We start from the raw sequence: 22,614 nt of genomic DNA on the forward strand, positions 1-22,614 counted from the left end.
CATTCAGGTGATGGAGACCAGGTTATTACTTCCCCTGATATTAATATCAAAAGATGCAGCCTCGACTCATCCAGATGTCTTCGCTCGCGGATACCCTCGGGGCCAAAGCTCTACCTTGCGCGCGCCGTGTCGCGCACCTGTCACACGCTCTGCTCTCTCGCTCTATCCAAGCAGGAGCCTGTGTGAGTGAGCGCATGTCACTCAGCAGCTCCACCCCTCCGGTAACTACTCCCCGCTCAGAACCGACCGAACCCTCAGATCAGAGACTGGTGCACAGGTATCCCCAACGTCACTGCTGTGACGGAAAGTTATTTTAGGTGTACTTCGTGTTGGTATTTTGAAGGAACTTACTCGGACTTGGTAGGGTGGGTGTAGCCTATATATAAGAGAAACATAATGAAGATGAAGGATGTCTGCGGTTTGGACCAGAGCCGGACTTACCGGACGATGTTTCTTCTGTGCGCGCTCCTGCCGCTTCCCACGAGCGCAGATATCACTTGCGCCTCGTGCTTCGCGCCAATTCAAATCCACGGGAATGAAGCGCTTGAGCAAATTATACCAACTGTCGTTGTAAACCGTCAGTTTGACACCGTAACGGTCGGCAGTGCCGTCAAAAGCGGGATATTAAGGCTGGATAGACCTCAACTTTTCCCTAAAGCGCATGTATCCAGACGGGACCGGGTGAGCCCAACTGAGGGAAAGGACGGAACGTTTTATTCAGCATCATCTTCAGAGGGAATCAAAGTGGACAGAAGGGTGAAGCGCGGCGTGTTTCCCTCAGAGCGCGAGAAAAGTGTCAACAGCGCGGCTGCTCCTCGGTCCGAGTTTAGGAGGACTGGAGGAGTTGATGGTACCGCCAGGGGTCCGAGGCAGAATGAGCCACACCTGGTCACGTCCACCTTCGCCCTGTCCGGAGATTCTGCTCATAATCAGGCCATGGTGCTGTGGTCCGGATACAACAGCAGCGTGAGTTAAAAACTTCAATTCGCTAAACTTTTTCTATTCAATTCGCTAAACTTTTTGTTATCAGAGCTATAAAGCGTTTCCCTATTCATTTTGTTCATTGCAAGGGTTAGAACGACACTCATGGATCATCATACGATATTTTCAATATTGCAATTCTGTAGTGGTTTTAAGAGAGAACTATTAATGCGCGTCCCCCGCATCACTGCGAGTGCGCGCTTTGCATGTGTCCCGTCTTCTCACTTTGTTTATGGCTTTGTTTGAACAGTGATACAAGCAGTGCACGTGCAGTTCAAACCTTCTGGAGAAGGCGCACGAGCTCCTTGAGCAAGCCTTTGACAGACTATGAATTTATAGCGTGTTTCATGACGCAAGAACACAATCCATAAATGAAAGCGAAAAATCAATCCGTCTCCCCTCGGTGCTATAAAACATTTATATGATTCATTTTAATTTGTGTTATTCATAAAGAATTGAAATTTATATTTGGTAAATTTGATATTCTCTCATGGTCGTATTTTAATACTCTCAGGGGCGGTTTCCCGGACAGGGTTTAAACCTAGTTCTAGACTAACTCAAATGTTAGAGGTGTCTTGATCGAAAACAACTTGCACTGACATAACTTAAAATATATGAGTGCGATTGTTTTGTCTCAAGATGCAAACCTGTAAAGTTGTTTGTAAAATAAGTTTTTTTAAATTGATTTAAATATCCTAATTTAACTAAGGCCTAGTCCTGATTTAAGATAATCCTTGTCTGGGAAACCGCCTCTCAGTGTATCTATGTACCTTCTCTAAAGCACTTTATTAGTATGAACGAATATCAATTATTTTAGGAAGTGGTGCTGTTCTTACTATTCCTCCTAATTTTAACGTTTAAATTTTAACGTCTGATCAGATTTACTTTATTAATAATCAATTTCCTTCATTATTGATCAACACCAGTTGCATTTGTTTCTATTACAGAACGGTGTTCTGTCTGCTTGTATTTCTCCATATGCTGTTATGTGTTTTGATACGAATGAGACCTGTTATTTTAACCCAAACTTATTCTTTTTCCTTCACAATTGCTATGCTTCATCTGAAATATAAATGACAACCTCTGTCAGCAGAGTTTTTAGACTGACAGCGTAATACCTGCAGAATTTATGGGTGCGTACGCACGCACGCGTTTCTGCGGTGCTGCCATTGGTGCATCTTTTACCGAGCTGCATGAGTGATGTTTTGAGATGGCACAGATGCAAACTGAACATCATAGAACAGATAACATCCACACAACCGCACCCTCTCTCTCTGTGTCTGTCTCTCACTATCTCCTGACATACACACATTTTCGCAAGTGTAGCACACCTGCATTTATATACTTTAATATCACAATCTGAGCATATGATGCTGCTGTACATATTGAACCAATGAGCTGCATGTGAATCACTCTTTTGAAAAATATCATACCACAATTATTTAGACAAATGAGTCACATATGTTATTTTCAAAAGATCAGTTTAGGAAATTATGTTAGCACTAGAAGAGATGACACTGGTAGCCTCTCAGCGGCAAGCAACAAATGAAGTCCTCTGTCATCCCAGTTTTCATCAGATGTGAAGCCTTTCTTATTACCACATGATAAAGCTAATCACTGTTCTTTCTCTTGGAGAGCACACCTCTGCTGTACCCACTCAATCATGTCCCAACACACACATCAGTACTCCTATTCCTAGACTTTCTATTGATATTAGGGTTTTTATTCTGATCTAATAATATTTTCTATTCCCTACCCCTACCCCTAAATCTAACCTTAAAATTGGGTATGTGTATTAAGCCATTTCAGTTGCAATGACAGCAGAGTGTCCCCACAGTGCAAAATTTCAGGGTTTATTTTACATCTTTGCCCCCAAATGTAGATCAAACAAGCAAACACACACAGTCCCATTTGCACACTAAGACACATATGCAATAATAATGATATGAATCTGTTTTACAGCAAAGCCTGCCTTAAATACTCTTGTTTGCTCCAGAAGGAGAGAACAGATGGACAGATGCCTGTAGAGCAGGAAAACACACACACACATACACAATCAAGAGATTGTGTTTCAGAATTGCAGGTGTGTGATGACATCATGGAAGAAAAAGACATCGTTTCGTTGATGATGATTATCACTTCTCACTTGTGTGCATGATTAAAACATTTGCTATATTGAAATGTTTGTTGCTTTGGTGAGTAGATTGATCCGTAGGGATCAGCAGTTTTACTCAAGATTATCTGAAGTGGACTGAGGTTCTGTGTGTGCGCAAGAGAGCGCATGTGTTTGCTGAAAGCTTACTCTCTTAGGGCTAATGTCACTGAAAGCTGAAAGCTTTCACTTTTGATTCACGGCAATGGAGAGGCTGTTTGGCCGCTTTCTCAATTGTAAAAACAATCAATGAAAATCCATAAAGATGATGGAAATGCAAGAGAATCATTTTGCGGCCCCTGCTACGACTGCCCTTGGGTCCTGATCCATAGTTTACCCTCTAAAGTCTGCGTTGACATTTTCTCTGAGAGGAGCCCCCGCGGAGCGAGAAATCATTGTGAAAGTGGGATTTATGTATTTTGCTGTCTAGACTAAACAGATCATATGCAAATGTGACTAAGGAAGCACATCTCCAGAGGAAGTCACTCCACTGGAGTTTGATTGTGATCAAGCAGTGATTTTAGCGTTCGAAAAACTCTCCAACCTGCTGAGAGAATCACAGATTATGGCTGTACAATCACAGGTTGTGCAAAATAAACCAGGGCTTTTTTGTTTTGTTTGTTGTTTGGATGGCTTTTGTGTTGATGCTCTGTTGATGCCCTACATGAAGATGGCAGTCTATGTTTTCAGACAACGTACAGTTATGCAGTGTGCGTTAGTGCGGGTGTTCAAGTTTGTATGCATGTGTTTGTGTCCTGCACATGGCCTATAGAGAACTACAGGTATGTCCTTGAGTTTGGCTGTCCATCCTATGTCTGCACAGCGTCCAACAGTTTCACTCTAGAATGACACCCAAAATGAGTGTGGAGGGGGAGTCTGTGTGAGTCGTTGCAGTAAACATAGACTCTGAGACACTTCAAGCCTAGTTAGGCTTAAAGGACCATTGTATATAGCTGTTTAATTTGGATTTCACACTTCGGAATGGGGCACGGTTCGCATAAAAAATCGCTAATGTGAAAGCTGTCAAGCAAACCCGGGTGCGCACCTGGATACTGAACCTGAGACTACCTGAAGGAGGTGGTCTGAGTTCGGTTGCTCTTGAACTGTGGTGCGGTTCGCATGAATATGAAAGCAACACGGACCCGGGTGCGCACTTGATGAGGAAATAAAGTGACCTGCGCATGTGTTAAGCCGATTACGATGTATTTCCTTCAATAAAACACATGTAAGAGATATGATAGTGTTGATGATTTACCTTGGATTCGATCAAGAGTGAGCCTGCATCGTATTTCTGCGTTGCGAGTGGAATCAGAGCGGCGGCAGGTCAATGGTAATCCACTGTTTCCTCAAAATAGTCTGTTTGCAAGCAGCAGAAAGCCGTCTGCATGCAACGCGCATACAGTAAACCCAAATGTCATTTACTCTGTTGTGCATAATAGCACCAAATTAATAAAAACACAACATTTTGATCCGTGTTCTGTTTTCTGTCATGCGCGTGCACATTTTTGATGACGTAAGACGAACGCAAATGCACCAGGGTTCGACAGAATCAAGTTGTGTGTGAAACCAATCCAACACTGTGGGGGCCGCCGGGAACAATCGCACTCAAGTTCAGACCGCAGCAAACGAGCGCAATCTGAAAACGGCCTGAGAGGATGACAAAGTTTTAGTTTTGTTCTGAATCACAGCTGCTTCTAAAAAGGGAGTGAATTTGATTTAAAGACGATATATATTTAAAATATTTTGATCAGCTGTAGATCAGAAAGTAGTGACCTTTTGAATTTCACTGGGGCAAATCAAAGTTTACCTAGCCACAAAGATGAGGATAAAGCGAAAAGATAAAGAACTGAAGATATCAATTTTTAAGTACTTGGAGCTCATAAAAATTAATGATTGCACTGGTCTATTAATTTTGTTTATTTATTTACTTTTAATGTACTTCATTTCTGCAATACTGAATTACTATATTATTCTATTTTAATTTTAGCTAATTAATATTAATACCAACACCAAAAAGGATGATAAACTACTTAAAGAGGTTTCAACAGACTATACTTACACACTTTAACAGTATGTATATTTAAAGTAAATAAATACTTTAAAAGTATCCATATATACACATTGGGCTTTAATTCACGTAATTTGCAGATTGAGTTATATAATTTAGTGTAAATATGTTGTTATACAGTACAAGAGGCTATTTAACTGCATAATGAAATGCTTTACCTTCATGAATAGTCAAATTAACTAATTATCATAAAAATCATAAACATTATGATTTGTTAATTACAGCTTTACTTATAATGTAAACCTTAATCAGAACCAGTTTATACTTTAAATAGTTTATACTTTAAATAACTTCCGTAGTTTAGCACGTCCAAGATTTTAATACATAACAAATAGTCTCGTCATTTCCAAAGTAGAGGATTGTACAATTCTGAAACAATTATCTTGTAAAGTATATAGTTGTAAAACCCAGCAATCTTTCAAATTCACAGAATTACAGATGTTGTGGTTTGTTTTCACATGATCCACGAATCTACAGTACATCTGTAAATTCCCCGTTACACGTCTGATCTTATAAAATTATACTGCTAAAGTATTTCTTAAGTGAATATTCTTATTTTTGCCAAAAACCCAAATGTACATTCAATTGAGATGTCAATCTAAATGTTAAAAACACTATACAGACCTCATGTTCTATATATAAGTCTGTGTGTCTTTTCATTTTTTTTTACGATTTCTCAGTGCCTTTTACATACAAGTCAATAAATATCATGTGTCCAAACATGTTCAGTCATGTTCAGTTCATGAGTATTGATTGAAATAGAAATTTAAGTTTTAAAGTTCTCAGTTGCCTATAATATATATGTTGGTCTGTTATATACTGAAATATGAAATTCAGTACTGTACCACATTCAATGGGTTTTGATCAGTGTTGTGAATTCTGTTCACATCCTATTTTTTCCCCTTATTGCAGTGGTTTCTGACAGTCTTAACTACATTTCAATAATAAAATACTTAAAATAATAAGATTTGTGAAAGCTCCCTGAATGTACCTCTCACATTCATCTGTGCAGACCAGTGACCCGTTTTTCCCTCCAATGGGATCAGCCTTCACGGACGTATTCATCATGACCGGCTATCTGTGCTTTGTCACAGTACTGAATATTAATGAGCATGTAGATTTGTGTTTTTTGTACACTTTCCATGGATGTAGAGAGCAAGAGTCAGAAGTGACCTGGAGATGGGACATGAGTGCATTTGTCATTGGTCTTTATATGTGTTTGGCACAGGTGTGTGTGAATGTGTCTTTGAGACCTGTGTGTGTCTAATTATTGGTCTGTAGAGAGTCAGCTTGTCTCTCTGTCTTTTTAATTAAAGGCAGAGGCAGAGGAGGTCGAGTGGGTATCCATACTCTAGAGACTCCCGGTGAAAGACAGCGAGAGGAGCCAAAGAAGTCACAGAAACAAAGGAAGTCAGATTAAAATACAAAAACGTAACATAGAGGTCACGTAAATTTAGAAAGCAAACTGTCTTCGCCCAGTTTTGCCACTGAAAAGAAGTGCCATCATAGAAATTGTGATTAAAGACACACAAGGGTTTTTCACTTGTGCTTGATTCCTTTAATGTTAATGATGCAACCTCTTTGTTTTAGTCTTGACTCTCCTTGTTTTGACTTTGCTCAGTTCATCTATTTTTAAATGAATGGCAGAACTTCAGCTCATATTTATAACCCTTTAAACCCAGTGACAGCTAGTGCTAATGATCTATGGCAGGTCCAAAGATCCCTTAGATCGCTTCTCTAAAAGGTCTGTTTTAAAAATGACTAACACCTCTGTTTAACATTGTGTGGAGAGACTTTTTTGCCACTTACTGTCTACTGTCTTTCTGAAGACAAGTAACCCAAGCTTTTGTGTTGTATCATTTGGACATTGTTCACGTTATGCTGTTTGCATCTTCGAATTGATGGTCTTTGAATTTCAGTCTTTTTTTATGGAATAATAAAGCAAATTGCTGTAAAGAATTCTTACACTTATTAACTAAACCGTTAGGTGGTGCAGTTTCTCTGCATTTTCGCTACAGGACAATTTAATTTGATTGGCATGTGTTAAAAATGCTAGATGTCTGCAAATAATTTTAATTAATCCTAAAATTAACTATTGTTTAGCCTAACTAGTTAATTCCTTTAAATGATTTGTAAGCTTAGCTTCAATGTGTGCTTCAACTTTGTGTTGTTTATAATCTTGAATATCTACTGCATGTTGAAACATCTTTAAAACATTTACAATATTACTAAGTTAGCTTCCAGGCACAAAGTTTGGTTTATTAGAGTAAATAGAACTTTGACAGTGTTGCACATAAGTCAACATTTTTTTTGTGAAGGTGGGTTTAGCATCAGAGCTGAAAGTAAAAGTGAAAGTAAAATTATACTTTGCAACATTGTGCAACATTGACTGTCTTTGTGTGAATAGTTGAGATTTGTATCTCATTGTGACCTCACAGGACAGGCAGTCCTATTCTTATGGACAAAGACACATCGATTTGCTGGAGAAAAACCTTTTTCTTTGAAGGCGAATTCTATTTACTGCCTTTTTGAAATATAGTTACGCACCCTTACGACACACTCATTTACTTAGTCCCTGAGGACAGTGCTGTGAGGGTAAAAACAATAAATAATAAATAAATAGTTCATCTCAGAAAAACACTTAGAGCACAACTAAGCAGTACTAAAGTAGATAAATACATTTTGGTTGGTATTAAAAAAAATTCCAGGTTAAATTCAGCTTAAGCTCTATTTAATTGCAGTACCAAAAAATGACTTTCCCTTTTGTATATAAAAACATGCAAGGCAAATATATTTATAAGTGAAGTCCAAAGAGTAATTGTGTCAGTGGGTTTAAAAGCAGAAATGTAAAGCTTGTATTTTAGAGATAATTGAACAAGGCTCTCACTAAATCCTTGGTGTTTCGAGTCAGATCCGTGCGTGGCTTGTTGGTTTTGACTAAATCCTTGGTGTTTCAAGTTTTACGAAACCTTTACCCTAACCCACACCCTAACCATCTAAACTACCTATGATTGTTAAAATCACCAAAATCACTGTTGCGTGATGACGTCAGACTCGAAACACCAAGGATTTAGTGAGAGCCTATTGAACAACTTCCAGTCTTTACATGAGCAAAGCACAAGCTGATAACTTTGAGTTGTTTATTTGTGTTAGTTGGCAGAATATCATTAGCCATTGATCTGTCAGGGTGGAAATGAACATGGAAGTAAACATGGCTGGATATCATTAGGCATTATCAAAACAGCTTGACATACTTCTAAGTAACAAAATCTAAGCTTTGTAACACATTAGAATTCATGTGTTTGCGTGTGTGTTTATGTGTATGGCGACATGAAGTATCATATAAATATCATGCAGTAAAATAAACCTCCCAGCTGTTGGCAGTGTCGTGAACGCTGCTGCCCTCAGCAGAAATGTTATGCTCCCTATCTATGTGTGTGTGTTTGTTGTATATGAATGTGTGTATCTGTGCACCTGGTGTGTGTGTTTGTTGTATATGAATGTGTGTATATGTGCACCTGCCCGCTCTAAACCAGTATATCTTGTGGTAGTCAGCTCAAAACAAACTGCCCCTTTTTCAGGATGATGCATATAAAGGTCATTTATATTCATATTTATATATTCATTTGCAGATGTGTACTTAAGGATTATGTTTAAGGAGCCAAATAATGTACAGAGTTTTTATCATGGCCCTGTGTAGCCTCCAGGCCTTCTGTTAAATAAACACGAAATAAGATCCAGAAGTGTGTGAAAATGATTGAAATTTCCAGCAAGGCAGAATCGAGCACTGCAATGATTTGTGGATTTTCCTAAGGCAAAGAAGTGAGCATTAATAAAACATAAATATGAATAAGCATCCTGTTTTTCTAGGTATGTGTTGGTGTGTGTATGTGTGGGAGACACATCTTTGCTTATTGGACTGATGAGAAAATGCCTCTCGCCCCATAGCACAAATTCATTCTTGAAATTCATCTGTTGTGTGTATTATCCTCATAAACTCAATTTCATGCCATGAGTGTCTGCGTTTCGAATGCCACTGTGAGATTTCACCACCAAATACTCACCAAAACAACCCCAAGTGTATTTTATTTACCTTATTGGTTTATCTTTTAAGCGCACAACAGTAACAGACTTGGGCTCTACATCAACCACCCAAAATCCTGACGCACGCATGGTTAGTTACAGGATTTTAGTTTCAAATGATACAAAATGTCAGTGTGTACAGGAGATTAATTTTCTGTAGTTTGTTCCCCTTTTTCTCACTTTTATTATTATCCTGTAATTTAAATTAAGCTGTTTTTCAGGGGAAAAGCAACTTTAATTTACTCTAAAAAATATATGTATTATGAAATGCTATTTAAAAGAGTATTTAATAAAGCATGTCAGATTCCTAATAGCATCCCCCCACACACATGGATGTACATGGTGGATGAGATTTGATTTTTATTGTTATGATACTATGAAAACTATAGCTTCAATATTCTGAGTTTTGTTAGCTTACGATTTTATGCTTCACCTCTCCGTATCATTACCTTCAGACACATGATCCAGTAATACGGCTCTTTTTTTAGAATAAAGCACTTTTGAAAATCAATTCTACTTTTTCATCCCGTCCCTCCTTCTTTAGTAACATATTTCAATGCCTTGAGGTTTATTGATTTTTACGGCAGCGTGTAAATATGATGCTCATAAGAAAGCACCAGAAGACAGATTGATGAGGAAACCCTATGAAAAAAGATGAAAAAACAGAGGAAAATGAAGAAGTGCAAAACGTTGGATTAATATTCCACACACTCCAAGCACACATTGAAACTGATTGTTTCAATTTCACCAGAATTAAACTGATATATTATACCCAGCCTGTTCATGATCACTGATTTATGAGAGAATAAAGATTCCACAGTCCTTTGTGTTTTATTCAAATAGTGAGCATAAATTTTAGTTTGCAGTTAACTCAGGGGGTGCATTTCGGTACACAGAAACAAATTAGTGCCAGAAACATGGAGATATGAGCTGAGATGTCCACCTGAGAGACACAAGTCACAATGTGCTGCATAACTCCTTTGAGAGCAGAATCGCAATGATGGTGTGCGCTTCTTTTACTCTGCGAAGAAACAGTATTGCTGTGGAAAATTCTTGGTTGTTTTTTGGATTGTGTAGAGCACTCAATACTTTACTCTGACAGCACTGCTGTAGGAATGCCATTGGAACAATGAGCAGGTAGTTCCGTTCAATTTCACGATTTTAATTGAATTCATCTGAGTGTTTGAAAACTCAAAAAGTCTCTGACCGACAACAGACGCAGAGCATATAGACTTCTTAATCACCAACCATTTTAATGTAATTTTGTTGTTTGGGGTTTTGGAAACAGTTTTAATTATGCTTCATCATTTGCGGTGCAATTAGACTACTGCTTTAAACGGGCTTCATGTTTTCTTGATTGTTTTTGTGTGGTCCCAGATTGCAGTTTCCTGATCTCAGGTGTGAGCTATAGGTATTAGTAGATTTTTTTAGCCTCAAACAACCTGCTGAAGAGTCATGAGCCTCTAGTTTGCTTCACTCCCTCATTCAGATCTGACCAAAGTACTTTACAGGGTTAGTTTTTGTAAGCAATGTTTAAATTACAAATAAATATACAGATGTTTGGGATTTTAGGTACTTAGTTGGGACCTAGGATCTCAAGATGGAAAGGTCCTTGTGAGGGGTATAATTAAATTACTTAATGCACAATTAACTAACATGAATAAACAATTCTATTTGTATTAATAACATTAAGAAAAAATAATAAATGCTATAAAAATATATTGGTTCATGTTAACTAATGCATTAAGTTATGTTAACGAATGGAACCTTATTGCAAAGTGTCTTTTAAAATGTATGTGATATATTTATAACATTATGAATAGAAGGAATTGAACGACAGTACGTGTTTACCTACTCCAAGCGCTCTGTGATTTTGACTTTCATTTAATTCTCCTTTTTTACATCAGATGGGATGCCAGAAGTGCTTTAACTACCAACTGGTGCTTTAGTATTGGGCAGTCGTGGCCTAATGGTTAGAGACTTGGACTTGTAACCCAAACATTGCCGATTCAAGCCTCAGTACCAGCAGGGATTTTAGGTGGAGAGACTGAATGATCAGCACTCTCCTCCACCTTCAATACCACGGCTGAGGTGAGACCCTTGAGCAAGGCACCGATCCCCCCCAAATTAAATGCAGAGCACAAATTCAGAGTATGGAACACCGTACTTGGCCTCACATCACATCACTAGAACAGGGGTTCCCAAAGTAGGGGTCGGGACCCCCTGGGGGTCAACGCAGGGAGGCCAGCGGAGGAGGGCGGAGAAGAGCTGCAGTCAGAAAGGCCATCATCCTCAGGTATGAAAAGAGGCCGGCATTTGCATAAAGAGGACATTCATCAGCACTCGAATCAGTTTGATGAAATTTGACCATCCGTAGTAATATTTTCATGGTTTATGTATAACAACAAGTAATGAATAAATAACTATAAAGTCATATTATGTTAGACTGTGTTCTTTTGTGTTGTCATAATGTGCGTGTTTGGATAGACCTAATAAGTGCATGTGCGCAGTTGCGCGCAATGTTTGTATACTTTAACCACCTCCAAGGATAATGGGGGTCTCGAGTCCCTGGCAGTGTTATTTTGGGGGTCGCGGGCTGAAAAGTTTGGGAACCCCTGTGTTACACAAGACAACATTAATCATCCAGACCTTATTGTAGTAATTTAACAACAAATGTAGTCTATTAAGCAAACATTAACATGACCATATTAGAATTTACAGTGATACAAACGTGAATTTAGATGTCGGTTTAGACTTTGTGATATTGACCCAAAAATAAAAACTGTCATCATTTACTCTCCCTCTTGTCATTTCAAACCTGATGACTTTCTTCTGCAGAACACAAAATATATTTTGAAGAATGTTGTTAACTGGCCCCCATCAAGCTGCATTGGTTGTGACCATACAATAGAAGTGAAACTGGGTCAGTGCAGTTCGGTTACAAACTTCTCAAAACATCGTGTTCTGTGGTTTGAAATGACTAGAGGGTGACAAAATGTTTAGGTGAACTATCACTTAAAGAGTACATAACATGAAAATTACATTTCATGCAGTGTGTAATGTTGCAGTGTTTGAAAGTAAGCAGTCTGCAAAGTTGTAAATCCGAAGGTGAATGAATAAAAGATATTGGCTTGGAAAAAAGGTAGTAGACTCTGAATCATGCAAGAGAGTAGTCATTAGTCAGAGTCGCAAACCACCATGGATTTACGTCACTACATATAGTCCCCGCCTATGTTTTGCTAGAACTGCCCACAAAAACTTCACTCTTCTCCCGCAAACACTGTAGCTGTTCACGGTAGACCAATCACAGCAGACTAGACCTTCTGACCAATCACATCAGACTAGGCTAACAGAAAGGAGATTAGACAGCTGAATCTTTTGAGTGTTAGTAAGGTAAGAATTACAAGTGTTTTTACACCCATGTACATAAACTTGAACACTCCATAAACCAAAGTAGGACCTTAAAAATCCCTAGTCATGTACTCAAAGTATTCCCCATGAGACAAAAAAAAAAAGTCTATGGCCTTGTTTTACAGAAACCCAACACATCTTAAACTAGTTCCAAGCACAAGTTCAATTACTTCATGTTTAGACATCCCCTAAAAAGTCCACGCAATCAAGCTACATTTTGAGTACCAAGGTAGAAAGTAAAATTTATGGCACAAAGCTATCAGAATGAATTAATAGTTAGTTAATGAATGTTGTGCATGCTTGTGTCTCACTGCATCTGGTCTGTATAGCCAAAAACCACCAGATATCAAGCGGTTTAAGAGCAACTCTCCAAACGGTCAACCTTCTGGTGTTTCCTTGAAAACCAGCTCTTTGTCTCAAGACACTTCAGTTGTCATTTGGGGAAAAACTTGAGAATGCCACAGTGTAAACAAATGGTTGACAACAGGTAAAGTCTAATAACTTTAATAAAATCAGCAATGAAGTTTACATTGTAAAGAAAACACCTCCACTGGAAACCACTGTTTCTTCACTCCTTTTTCCAGGAACAGCTCTCCCTGGAACACAAATCAGAAGATGAAACTGATGTCTTTTGTTGTACACAAACCAAAGTGAAACACCTACTTTTCCTGGCACAGCTCTGCTCACAGGAACCAGAAGCAGGGTGGCACACCGCAGTACTACAGTGAATATAGATCTGACCAACAAAGAGATCAGCTTTAGCAACACATACAAAAAGGCAATTTAGATGACACGGAAGGCTGTAAGGAAATCATACAGTCTCCTGCAGAGGGGCCAGTGACGATGGATCCACAAACGTGAACATCTTCACAACAAAGCGCTTGTAGTGGGTTGGGAAGTGAAGACCAGATGAGCCAACTACAGGAACCAGTGCGGTCAGGTAACGGTCATCCTGGTAAGGACAACTAAAACAGTGACAGTTAGGACTCGTGCATAGCTCACCATCTGGACAAATGCTTGGGATTCTACTCACCCATCAACTAGAAAATCCCACTGGGGTAGACTGAGAGGACTAGGGGTTGATGTTGCCCAACAGCGTCCCAACATCAGGACAAGATTGGGGTCAGTCCTCTCCAAAATGCGCACCTCAACATACACAGGTTCTCGCAGTACTTTTGTGACTGGATACTCATCCTCACCGTAGTAGGACGTGTATGCTTCATCTCCTGAGGATGAACACTCATGTTACGGTCACATCTAGAGTTTGAGACCAGCGCTACAAGTACCACTCCTCTTGAGAGGCATTTTTTTGAAGACTAGCACATAGTTACCTTCTGCACAGCCTTTGGTGACACATTGGCCATTTGCCAGTCTAAGCTCCACCCTGAGGGGTCCAAGAGCAGCTACAGGTGGAGGTGGTGGAACAGTGTTGACATCCACAACCAGAGCTTCCACAGCAGTGGCATAATATCTACACTGGAAGAGAAGTCTAGACAACAAACAGTGAGCTTCTTACATCTGTTCAAGGATTCACAGTCCTGAGAGAAAACACAGATGACCTACTCAAATTGACTGTCCCTTGTGATTGAGCCAAGAGGTCCAATCCCCACTTCATAGGATGAAGTCATTCTGTTCTCATACACCACATAGCCATTTTCTTCCTGCAAGAAAAAACACGATTGACATCAAATCTGTTCTAGGCATCCAAATCATCAACAGCAAACTCACCATCATGCTGGTGCCACAGGCAGTGACTGGAAACTGGTATATGGCAAAGGAAGGTGTGGAACCAACAGGACCACAAGGTGCTTCATTTCCACCCAGCAGACGGACCGTGTCCAGACTCAGACGAGGCAGAGTAACATCTCTAGCCACAACTAACACAAACTGACCATCTCGTATACACTGGACAGTTACTGTAATGGAGACAGAGGAAGTTATCAGAGAATCAGCTTGGCAAGAAACATTTCACTGGTCTAACACCCTTACCTGACATCCCATAATAACACTGCTGTCCATTAAAGCAGCAGTTTATAGCTTCACACTCTGCACCACTGATACCAGGTTCTCCACACTGGATCTGCTCATAATCAGCTACAGCACACTTGTCAAGAGGTTCTGACTGCACCACTGGCTTCTGAAGTGGAAACTTCTGAGAAAACTGTTGTTCAGTTTGCTGGAAGACTGAAGATTGAGGCTCCTGGGGAAAATTACTAAACTGTGGACCAGCATGACAGACCGCACAAAACCATGCACAAAAAGCCACAAGACAAAACATCCCTGTAGTTCCAACCATCCTGGCACAAGCAGACACTCTAAGAGCCGTGTGTTTAGTCTTATATACTCTGTAAATCGTCAGTCAGAAATTGTAGCTCCTCCTTGATCAATTAACAATGATTGTTCTCCAGACCTTCTGGAAGCTACAAATGGTGATTTCTGTTTACTCTCAAGATTTTATATGATCATGTTTTAACCAATCTCTACAAAGCCACTGAAAGTAAAGCATACTTTCAAAAATGTAAAGTTGTCAACATCTGTTTGCTGTTCATTTAAGCACTTCACACAACAGCTAGACATTAAAACGACAAAATGCACTTTTTAAAGGTGTCATGAACTGGCCTTTTTTATTATTTTATACTGTTGTCTGAGGTCTACTTATGACGTTCACATGGTTTTTAGATTCAAAAACATCAAAATCAATAAGTAATGGGCTACTTTCTACCCTGGTTTTGAGGCTGGCTCAAGAAACGCTCGGTTTTTATGGGCGGGCTGCATAGAAGACTTGGAAGTAAACGCCCACTGCTATGATTGGATAACAGTTCCAAAAGACAGCGGTGTGCCCTGTGATGTATATTTCTGTGTGTCAATTTGACAAGCTACATGCTTAGTTGGAGCCTTCTGTAAACTTGGTTAGACACGTAGGTTACACATAATCAGGACATATAAAGCGATCTATAACTAAGCAATAGTGAGCATCGTACATATATTTTTACTTACATAAGATTCCGGTTGGATCTGATATTGGCGGCACAGCATTGCTTTTAAATCTCAATCTCTCTGCAAATCCAGCATCGACATGTGCCTTGTTTACAAAGGAATCCACGGTGAAATGAAGCAAACAAACGCTCAATGTTTTACCCACGTGAGCTGGAACGTCTTTTAAAAATAAACTTCAACCACGCATTCCTAATATCAGAATACGAAAGAAGCGACTGTGTTCTTCCACAATCAGGCGCTGCACGATGTGTTGCATTTTTGTTGCTTGGTCGCTCTAAATAAAAATAACAGTGAAAGAAGCCCTCACTTTTGCACATATGACACGGGGCTAGCCTCTTTCGAGAGCCCTTTGCTAAAGTGACAGGGTTGCCAGATCTTCACAGAAAAAATAAGCAAATAAAGACAAGGCGAAAATTGACCCTAAAAAGCAAATTGTTTATATATTTTATAAGACAAAAAATCTCAAAATCTGCAGCTGACCATTTATTAAGACCTAAGTGCCGAGGCTTTTTGATCTAAGACCAAACAACAAGCATAAAAGCGCTTATTAATAATGAACATGGCAACACTGCAAAAGAGCGCTGTTTGAACACAACACAGCGCGTATCAGCTGTTTAGTTTAAACTGACGGACAAAACAAATCTTTAGCCGAAACATATGTTGCTATGGTTACCAGTTTGTCAATCATCACAAATGCGGGAGTGTGTACTATGTGTACATAGCTGAAGTCATTCGCAAACCAGTGGGTGGGGCTAGAGAAGTAGTCGTTGATATTCATCTGTGGAGGCGGTGTTCAACCTATCAATGACGTCATTGATTGGTACATTCAAGGACCTGGCGTTCGCTGGGCCTGGTGTCAATAAAAGTTGTCATTTCAGAAATAAGTACGTCTTCGGTTCTGACACTTAAAGGATGTTCGTTTGAATACGATGAGCTTTTCTATAACAAAAGCTCAGGTTAAAATTTATTTCTTAATTCATGACACCTTTAACACTATGCACAAGTACAGTATAATCAATTTGATAAACTTTGCGAAACTACAATAAAGTAAATATTTCTGGTAGTGGTGTAACGGTTCTCGGTAAAAAATTTGACCGCACGGTTCTCCACCAACGGTTCGGCACGTGGTCCAAGGCGCTTAAATCTGACGACGCATTTATAATGTGGTTCGTTAAAAATTATAATGCGTAAAACAGACAAAGTTCAGCTAATGTATGTTTGTCGATGGATACACATTTAATACCTACAACAAATCAAATAACGTAGACAAATTTCAATAGGATTGACGTATGCTGTACAGTCATTTATGCTTTCATCACCCGGGTGTTGCGAGCGCGCGAGTGCAGGTGAGACCTGAACAGCACATGTTGCTGTTTAAACTACACTCATTCAAGCCTTGCCAATTTAAACATTTAAGTGCAAGATGATGCACATTAAAACTCGCTTGCGTGCTGTGAGAAGATCCGAAGCGCGCATAAGGAAAGTCTCAGACATGGCACAAATATTGAGTTGTCTTTGAAGCGCTTAAACGGACAATTTCACACGAAGTAGGTCAACATGCCCCTCTTGTCGAGTATCTTAACAAACATAGTAGGTTATGTCTTAAGTGAACGGACGAAACTCCTGCTGTCTGTTGAAAGTCAAGGAAATCACTCACTGCTTGTGACTCAATAGCTTCTGTAACTTCAATTATGATTCATCTTTATTTAATTTGTACATATGCAATGTTATGTTTTATTTGATTACTTTAATCCATTTCTACCTTAAAAGGTATATATACAGTATCTTATTTTATTTTCCGCTTTGCTCTGTTGTTTTATTGGTGCTTTTACTTGTAGCTTGATTATTTGTTCTTATTTTTATTTGTCAGTAGTCCCTTTTCCCTGAACATAGCACGGACCGAACCGAAACCGTGACCCTAAATCCGTGGCACAAACCGATTCGTGAGTAATTTGAACCGTTACACCCCTAATTTCTGGGTAACTCTCTGATTTACATTAAAGTTGTACAAACTGCCAATGCATGTTTTTTCCAAAGAAAATGACTAAATTAATAAATAGTAAATAATTTAAGTGGTGGAGTTGATCTGAGCTGATGCTAGGCTGGCATTTTGTCACATTGTATGTGAATGTAAAGTTTTGTTTAATACCAATGCCATAATGCAGTGAAATGAGTCAAAAGAAGTAAGAACAATATTTCTGCAGCATTTCTTCACCTTATTGTTAACGTAACATTTACCAACAAACTTTTGAAATCAAGTGTATCTGCAAAAATGAATGCACAAGCATGAACATTGCATGACTGTACTAACAACAATTTACAATGATTTTTGACGCTAAAAAATATTGCACATTGTTATTTCATGTTATTAGAAAGTTGACAAAAGGTCTAAATTCATAATAAAGGTGCACCAGGCAGCACAAGAAATAATTTAGCTTTAGTTGCATTATTCAGCATAGGAATCAGAGGCATACATATACAGACGGGATTAGATTTCTCAGAGGACTCCAGAGTCAGATGAAAAACAGTAGGTCATTTACAGAGGTTGTGTGAGAATATCACAGATGTTTGATTAGGATGGGATTAAAATCACAAAGTATGTCTATGAATTCACCTCAAATATCCTCAGGGAAAACTATTCCCATCCAAACACATCTTAAGTTATGTTTGTTTAATAATCTTGTCCAATAATATGTTGTGTAAATCAGTTATGCAGGTGTGAGAACAAAGAGAGATGTCTATAATCAGGTGTTTTTCCATGTCTTCACGTTCTTTGGCTACAAAAATAGAAAAACCTTTACGCTAGCATACAGTATGCTCTTCTTTTAAAAAATAATAAAGAAGCTGTTTCATCTTTAAGAATATCAACATTTAATAATGTCTATACATGACAGATCGAGAAAAAATTGATTTTAAAATGTCAACCTGTCGCACTCTATATATTGTTAAATTTTTAACAAGTTGGAGTTTTAAAAGCCGGAGTTTACAGGTGTATAGTGATTTCCCATGAGTGGTGTTTAAAGGCTGCTCCTCCACTTTGGGATTTGCCTTAGATCTTCTTCAAAATGTCATGGTCCAAAAGAACCTAAATAAAACAGAATAATTCTATTTTATGGTTAGTCAGATAATCAAACAGTTCTTTTATTTTCCAGTGGTTGCTTTTAAAGTCTTGTATTGTGAATAATAAAAGTTGCCTCTATGAAATCTGTAAGCTTCTTCATGTTTTTGTGCTGATTCCGGTGGAATATACAATACAGAATTAAATTCAGATGAAATAAATAAGCATAAATTAAAATGTAAGATATGGGGTTGTATGAAACATGGATGGATGTTTGAAATTTGGAAAGATCTGAGGAGAGTCTGGTTCTCAGGTCTTAATAGTGATATATTAGACTTGTAAGAGTTAGTACATCAGTGTTATTCTACTTTAATTGTTAGCTTCAGAATGAATTGCTTTCATGAGAGCTCCCTTTGACGGCTAAAGATAAAATCACAAACAATGTTTTCCTACCACGTATATCTTGGAACACTTACAGGCAGCAGAGTAAACAGCCAGTTTGGAAAAAAAAGAGTCCCTAAGTGATACGTCTTGCTATAAAAGTGCTATAAAAACATTGTCAGCTTCCTCTTGAAGAAGCATCAACTATTTTAGTTGTACCATGCCATATGTTCTTATCCCACACAGTTATTGCTTTTGATTTCACTGCTACTTGATGTCACTGCCAAGTGAGCAGCCTTTGCCAGATAATGATTGGTCTTAGTCAGAGCTGTTGCCATGGTATCACACAGAGGACAACAAAAGGCCGTACGCAAGATTATTAGCTGCAATTTAGATAATCGCATTTCATGGCTAAATGCAATAAAGCAAATGAAATAGATATGTGAATTATGGAAATTTGCAGTTGTGAGGTTTAATGGTTAATGAGAATTTTATGCCAAATCAGCTCCGGCTAAAAAGACATTCTGGAATCTTCAGCGCTGTTGACATGTTTCACATGTTAATTCAAAGGGAACAAAAGTGACAAAGAGATGAATCTAATGGTGAAGTTGTTTTATATATTTGAGGTTAGAAGAATAAAGACGTTGAATGGACCACAGTGCATTGACTGTAATATGACAGTAAGTCATTCATGTTTAAAATGAATCTGATCTAAGTCTGAACATGGATTGATCAAACCTACCATTCATATGCAAATGTAATTAAATCTGCATAACATCTCTGCACATATTATTGACCTCATAGGAACCAACAATGAAACCTTTACTTTGATATTAATATTCATTTTCAGCCCTATGGACACTGGTCTCTCTCTCTCTCTCTCTCTGTTTCAGGGGGTGTAATTAGTTCCAGTAACAGGGTTGGTTTACTGGTTCAGGAAGCTAAGTGAGTTTGACTGGGGTCTTGGACTTTCAGATATGCTGTATTTGGATATGCTAATAATTTGTCCTCTTCTGATTGGTTAATTAACCTGAGATGAAGTTGTCCCATCACAGGTGGGGCTGCGAAAAGCCTGAAGGTTACACACATACAAATGCCGGTCCCAGTGTGGTGGTGTTTGTAAAATCACAGATTACTAATAATAATTTTCCTATAATTCTTCTGTTTGTGGCTTCTTAGTTTTGTGAATTATAGCTTAGTTTCTCTTTTCTCTTAAAGGTGCCAAAGACTTCATTGATACAATGTTAAATTGTTCTCTGATATCTACATAGAAGGTATGTGGCTTTATTAAGTGCAAACATTATCCAGAAACGGTTTTACATGTCCATTTACAACCCTAGGATTTTTCTCTAGAATGAAAAGGTCTGTTATTACCTTATTTGGAAGGGTCGTGAATAATATTGTTAAGCTCCGCTCTGATTGGCTGTTTTGCTGCACGACTCATGCCAGTAGCTCACACAGCAAACACATCGCTACTGTCAGGCGTGAAATGGAAGAAGTGGATAAAATCACTTCTTGCGGTAGGGGTTGTAATGGCAATATAGTCGGAATTGCCCCCTTCTTAAATCAGTATCAAAACGCTGAAGCCTGCTTGATATTGTCCAAGGTTCGAAAAACTGTCCCTTTCACTTTTGTCACGTGACTCACGCTGCTCTGTGCTGCGGCTGCAAATTGCATTGTAAACAAATATAAACAAGGCTAAAGGGGCATATAAACTCGCACTATACATCAGACACTTTATAACTGTGCAGCTCGCGCTGTTTAAAGAAGACGCTCAGCTTGCACAGACCTGCCTGACTTTATAACTAAAGAAGATGCGTGTCTGCGCAGCTTGCGTTGTATAAAGCGCATGAGTTTATAACTAAGAAGCTCGCACTGTACAGATGACTTGATAACTGCCCAGCTCGCGCTGTATAAAGAAGTCGTGTCTCTGCGGCTTAGAACATGGGCGGGTATATGCAACGTTGGGGGCGTACATCCCAACTGTAAGGTCGGTGTTATGTTGGGATTGGCCTCTTTTTCAGTGGTCTTTTGCATGCACAAGATTTACATATGAAGGAGGAAACAATAGTGTTTGAGGCTCACGATATGTCATTTCCATGTACAAACCTCTTATTATTCATCTATGCTTAGGTAAATACAGCTTTCCATTCTATGGCACCTTTAATGATAATACTCCTGTTGACTGAACTCTCTTTGGGGAACAATCATGACGTGTGAAATGAAATATTAGACCTCTTAGACTAATATTCATTAGCATGTGGACGCAATACAGTAGACGGGTAGTTCTCCCAGACAAGGACGCAAAGGGACCACTTAATGTCGGCTTTTGATTCAAAGTGTTTATCTTCCTTTTTCCCTCCGTCTCTGTCCCTTTCTGTCTCTCTTCTTATTTATTTATTTATTTATTTTTGCGGTAAAAACTCAAAAGCAAAGACAGATGCTCATTTGTACACCGTTGTTTATGAGCGTGTGCTCAGAATGTTTTGTCAGGTGGGAAGAGCAGAGCGTTTTACCTGCCACATTTCAGCGTGACATTTGACAGCTTGCGTATGTGTGCGGACCGTTGTTGTTTTTTCCACCCTGATCATCATTGCCTCCATCAGGCTGTCCTGGCTCTGAGTGCATTGCCTCTTATTCTGCTGTCATCTCCAGATAATAAAATTCACACCTGATATTTACTCTCATCCGTCACTGTGAGGCTGCCTGACAGACATTTTATCATTTAGCGTAGCACATTAAGAGCGTTCTAGCTAGGGAAATGCATAAATGGAGATTGCTTGGTGATTTGTTAAATGTCTCAATGTTTTCTTTTCAGGTGATCCTGATTCTGACAAAACTGTTCGACTTTAACCTCGGAACTGTGACAGAAAGTTCACTCTGGAGGTAAACTCACTTCTGTGCATGGAAACACATTTTTCCTGAGTTTATTCATTTATTGACTTGGTAGTCCATTGGGCATCAGAGCTCTGGTGCTCCTCTGGTACAGCTCTTCAAAAAAGCTTGTAAACACAGAATCCCCGGTCTGCACCAACGTATGGTTTGGTGTTCCTTATGGGTAGGCTTTTTCTGCATTCCCTTTCTGATTTTAGAACATTTGTGAATTTCTGCATGATTAGATTAGATAGATTAGATATAATTAGGTAGATTTATTATTTAGACACTTTTCTCCAAAGCGACTTACAAATGAGGGATTGTTCAGCATTTTAATTTTAAGTTATTGAGAATAGTAATGAAAGCATAAATAAGAGTTTTTTTTATTATTGTTAGCAATGTTCAGGGTTGCTACAGAGTTATTATAGTTTTGTTTTCAGTAGTTTTAATAATATTTTCAATTAGCTTTTATTTTTTTATTTATCCATATATTTTTATCTTTATTTTTAAATTTTAATATAATTTTCATCAATTCTGTTTTGTGCTTTTATTGTTGTATTATTATTATTATTATTTTTATTTTATATACGCTTTAATTATGTTGTTATT

General features: G+C 38.6%; 2 protein-coding genes across 2 annotated transcripts in view; one reads left to right on the top strand and one right to left on the bottom strand.

Annotated features, from left to right (window-relative positions):
* The first annotated feature begins 203 nt into the window (after window positions 1–203).
* sorcs3b (sortilin related VPS10 domain containing receptor 3b) overlaps window positions 204–22,614 on the top strand; it is a 57,948-nt gene continuing 35,537 nt past the window's right edge. The window contains exons 1-2 of the mRNA XM_057343536.1: window positions 204–966; window positions 21,950–22,017. Coding sequence (XP_057199519.1) covers window positions 397–966; window positions 21,950–22,017 — 638 coding nt within the window. The 5' untranslated portion in view covers window positions 204–396. The remainder of the gene's footprint in view (window positions 967–21,949; window positions 22,018–22,614) is intronic.
* LOC130560064 (zona pellucida sperm-binding protein 4-like) lies at window positions 13,005–14,986 on the bottom strand. Its single transcript, XM_057343537.1, has 8 exons — window positions 14,685–14,986; window positions 14,424–14,611; window positions 14,259–14,356; window positions 14,027–14,184; window positions 13,729–13,921; window positions 13,513–13,660; window positions 13,359–13,431; window positions 13,005–13,291 (listed from the first exon to the last, which is right to left on the bottom strand). The coding sequence occupies exons 1-8, from the start codon at window positions 14,971–14,973 to the stop codon at window positions 13,221–13,223; spliced, it is 1,218 nt and encodes a 405-aa protein (XP_057199520.1). The 5' UTR covers window positions 14,974–14,986; the 3' UTR covers window positions 13,005–13,220.

This window comes from Triplophysa rosa, linkage group LG10 (assembly GCF_024868665.1).
Source record: "Triplophysa rosa linkage group LG10, Trosa_1v2, whole genome shotgun sequence".
NCBI lineage: Eukaryota > Metazoa > Chordata > Actinopteri > Cypriniformes > Nemacheilidae > Triplophysa > Triplophysa rosa.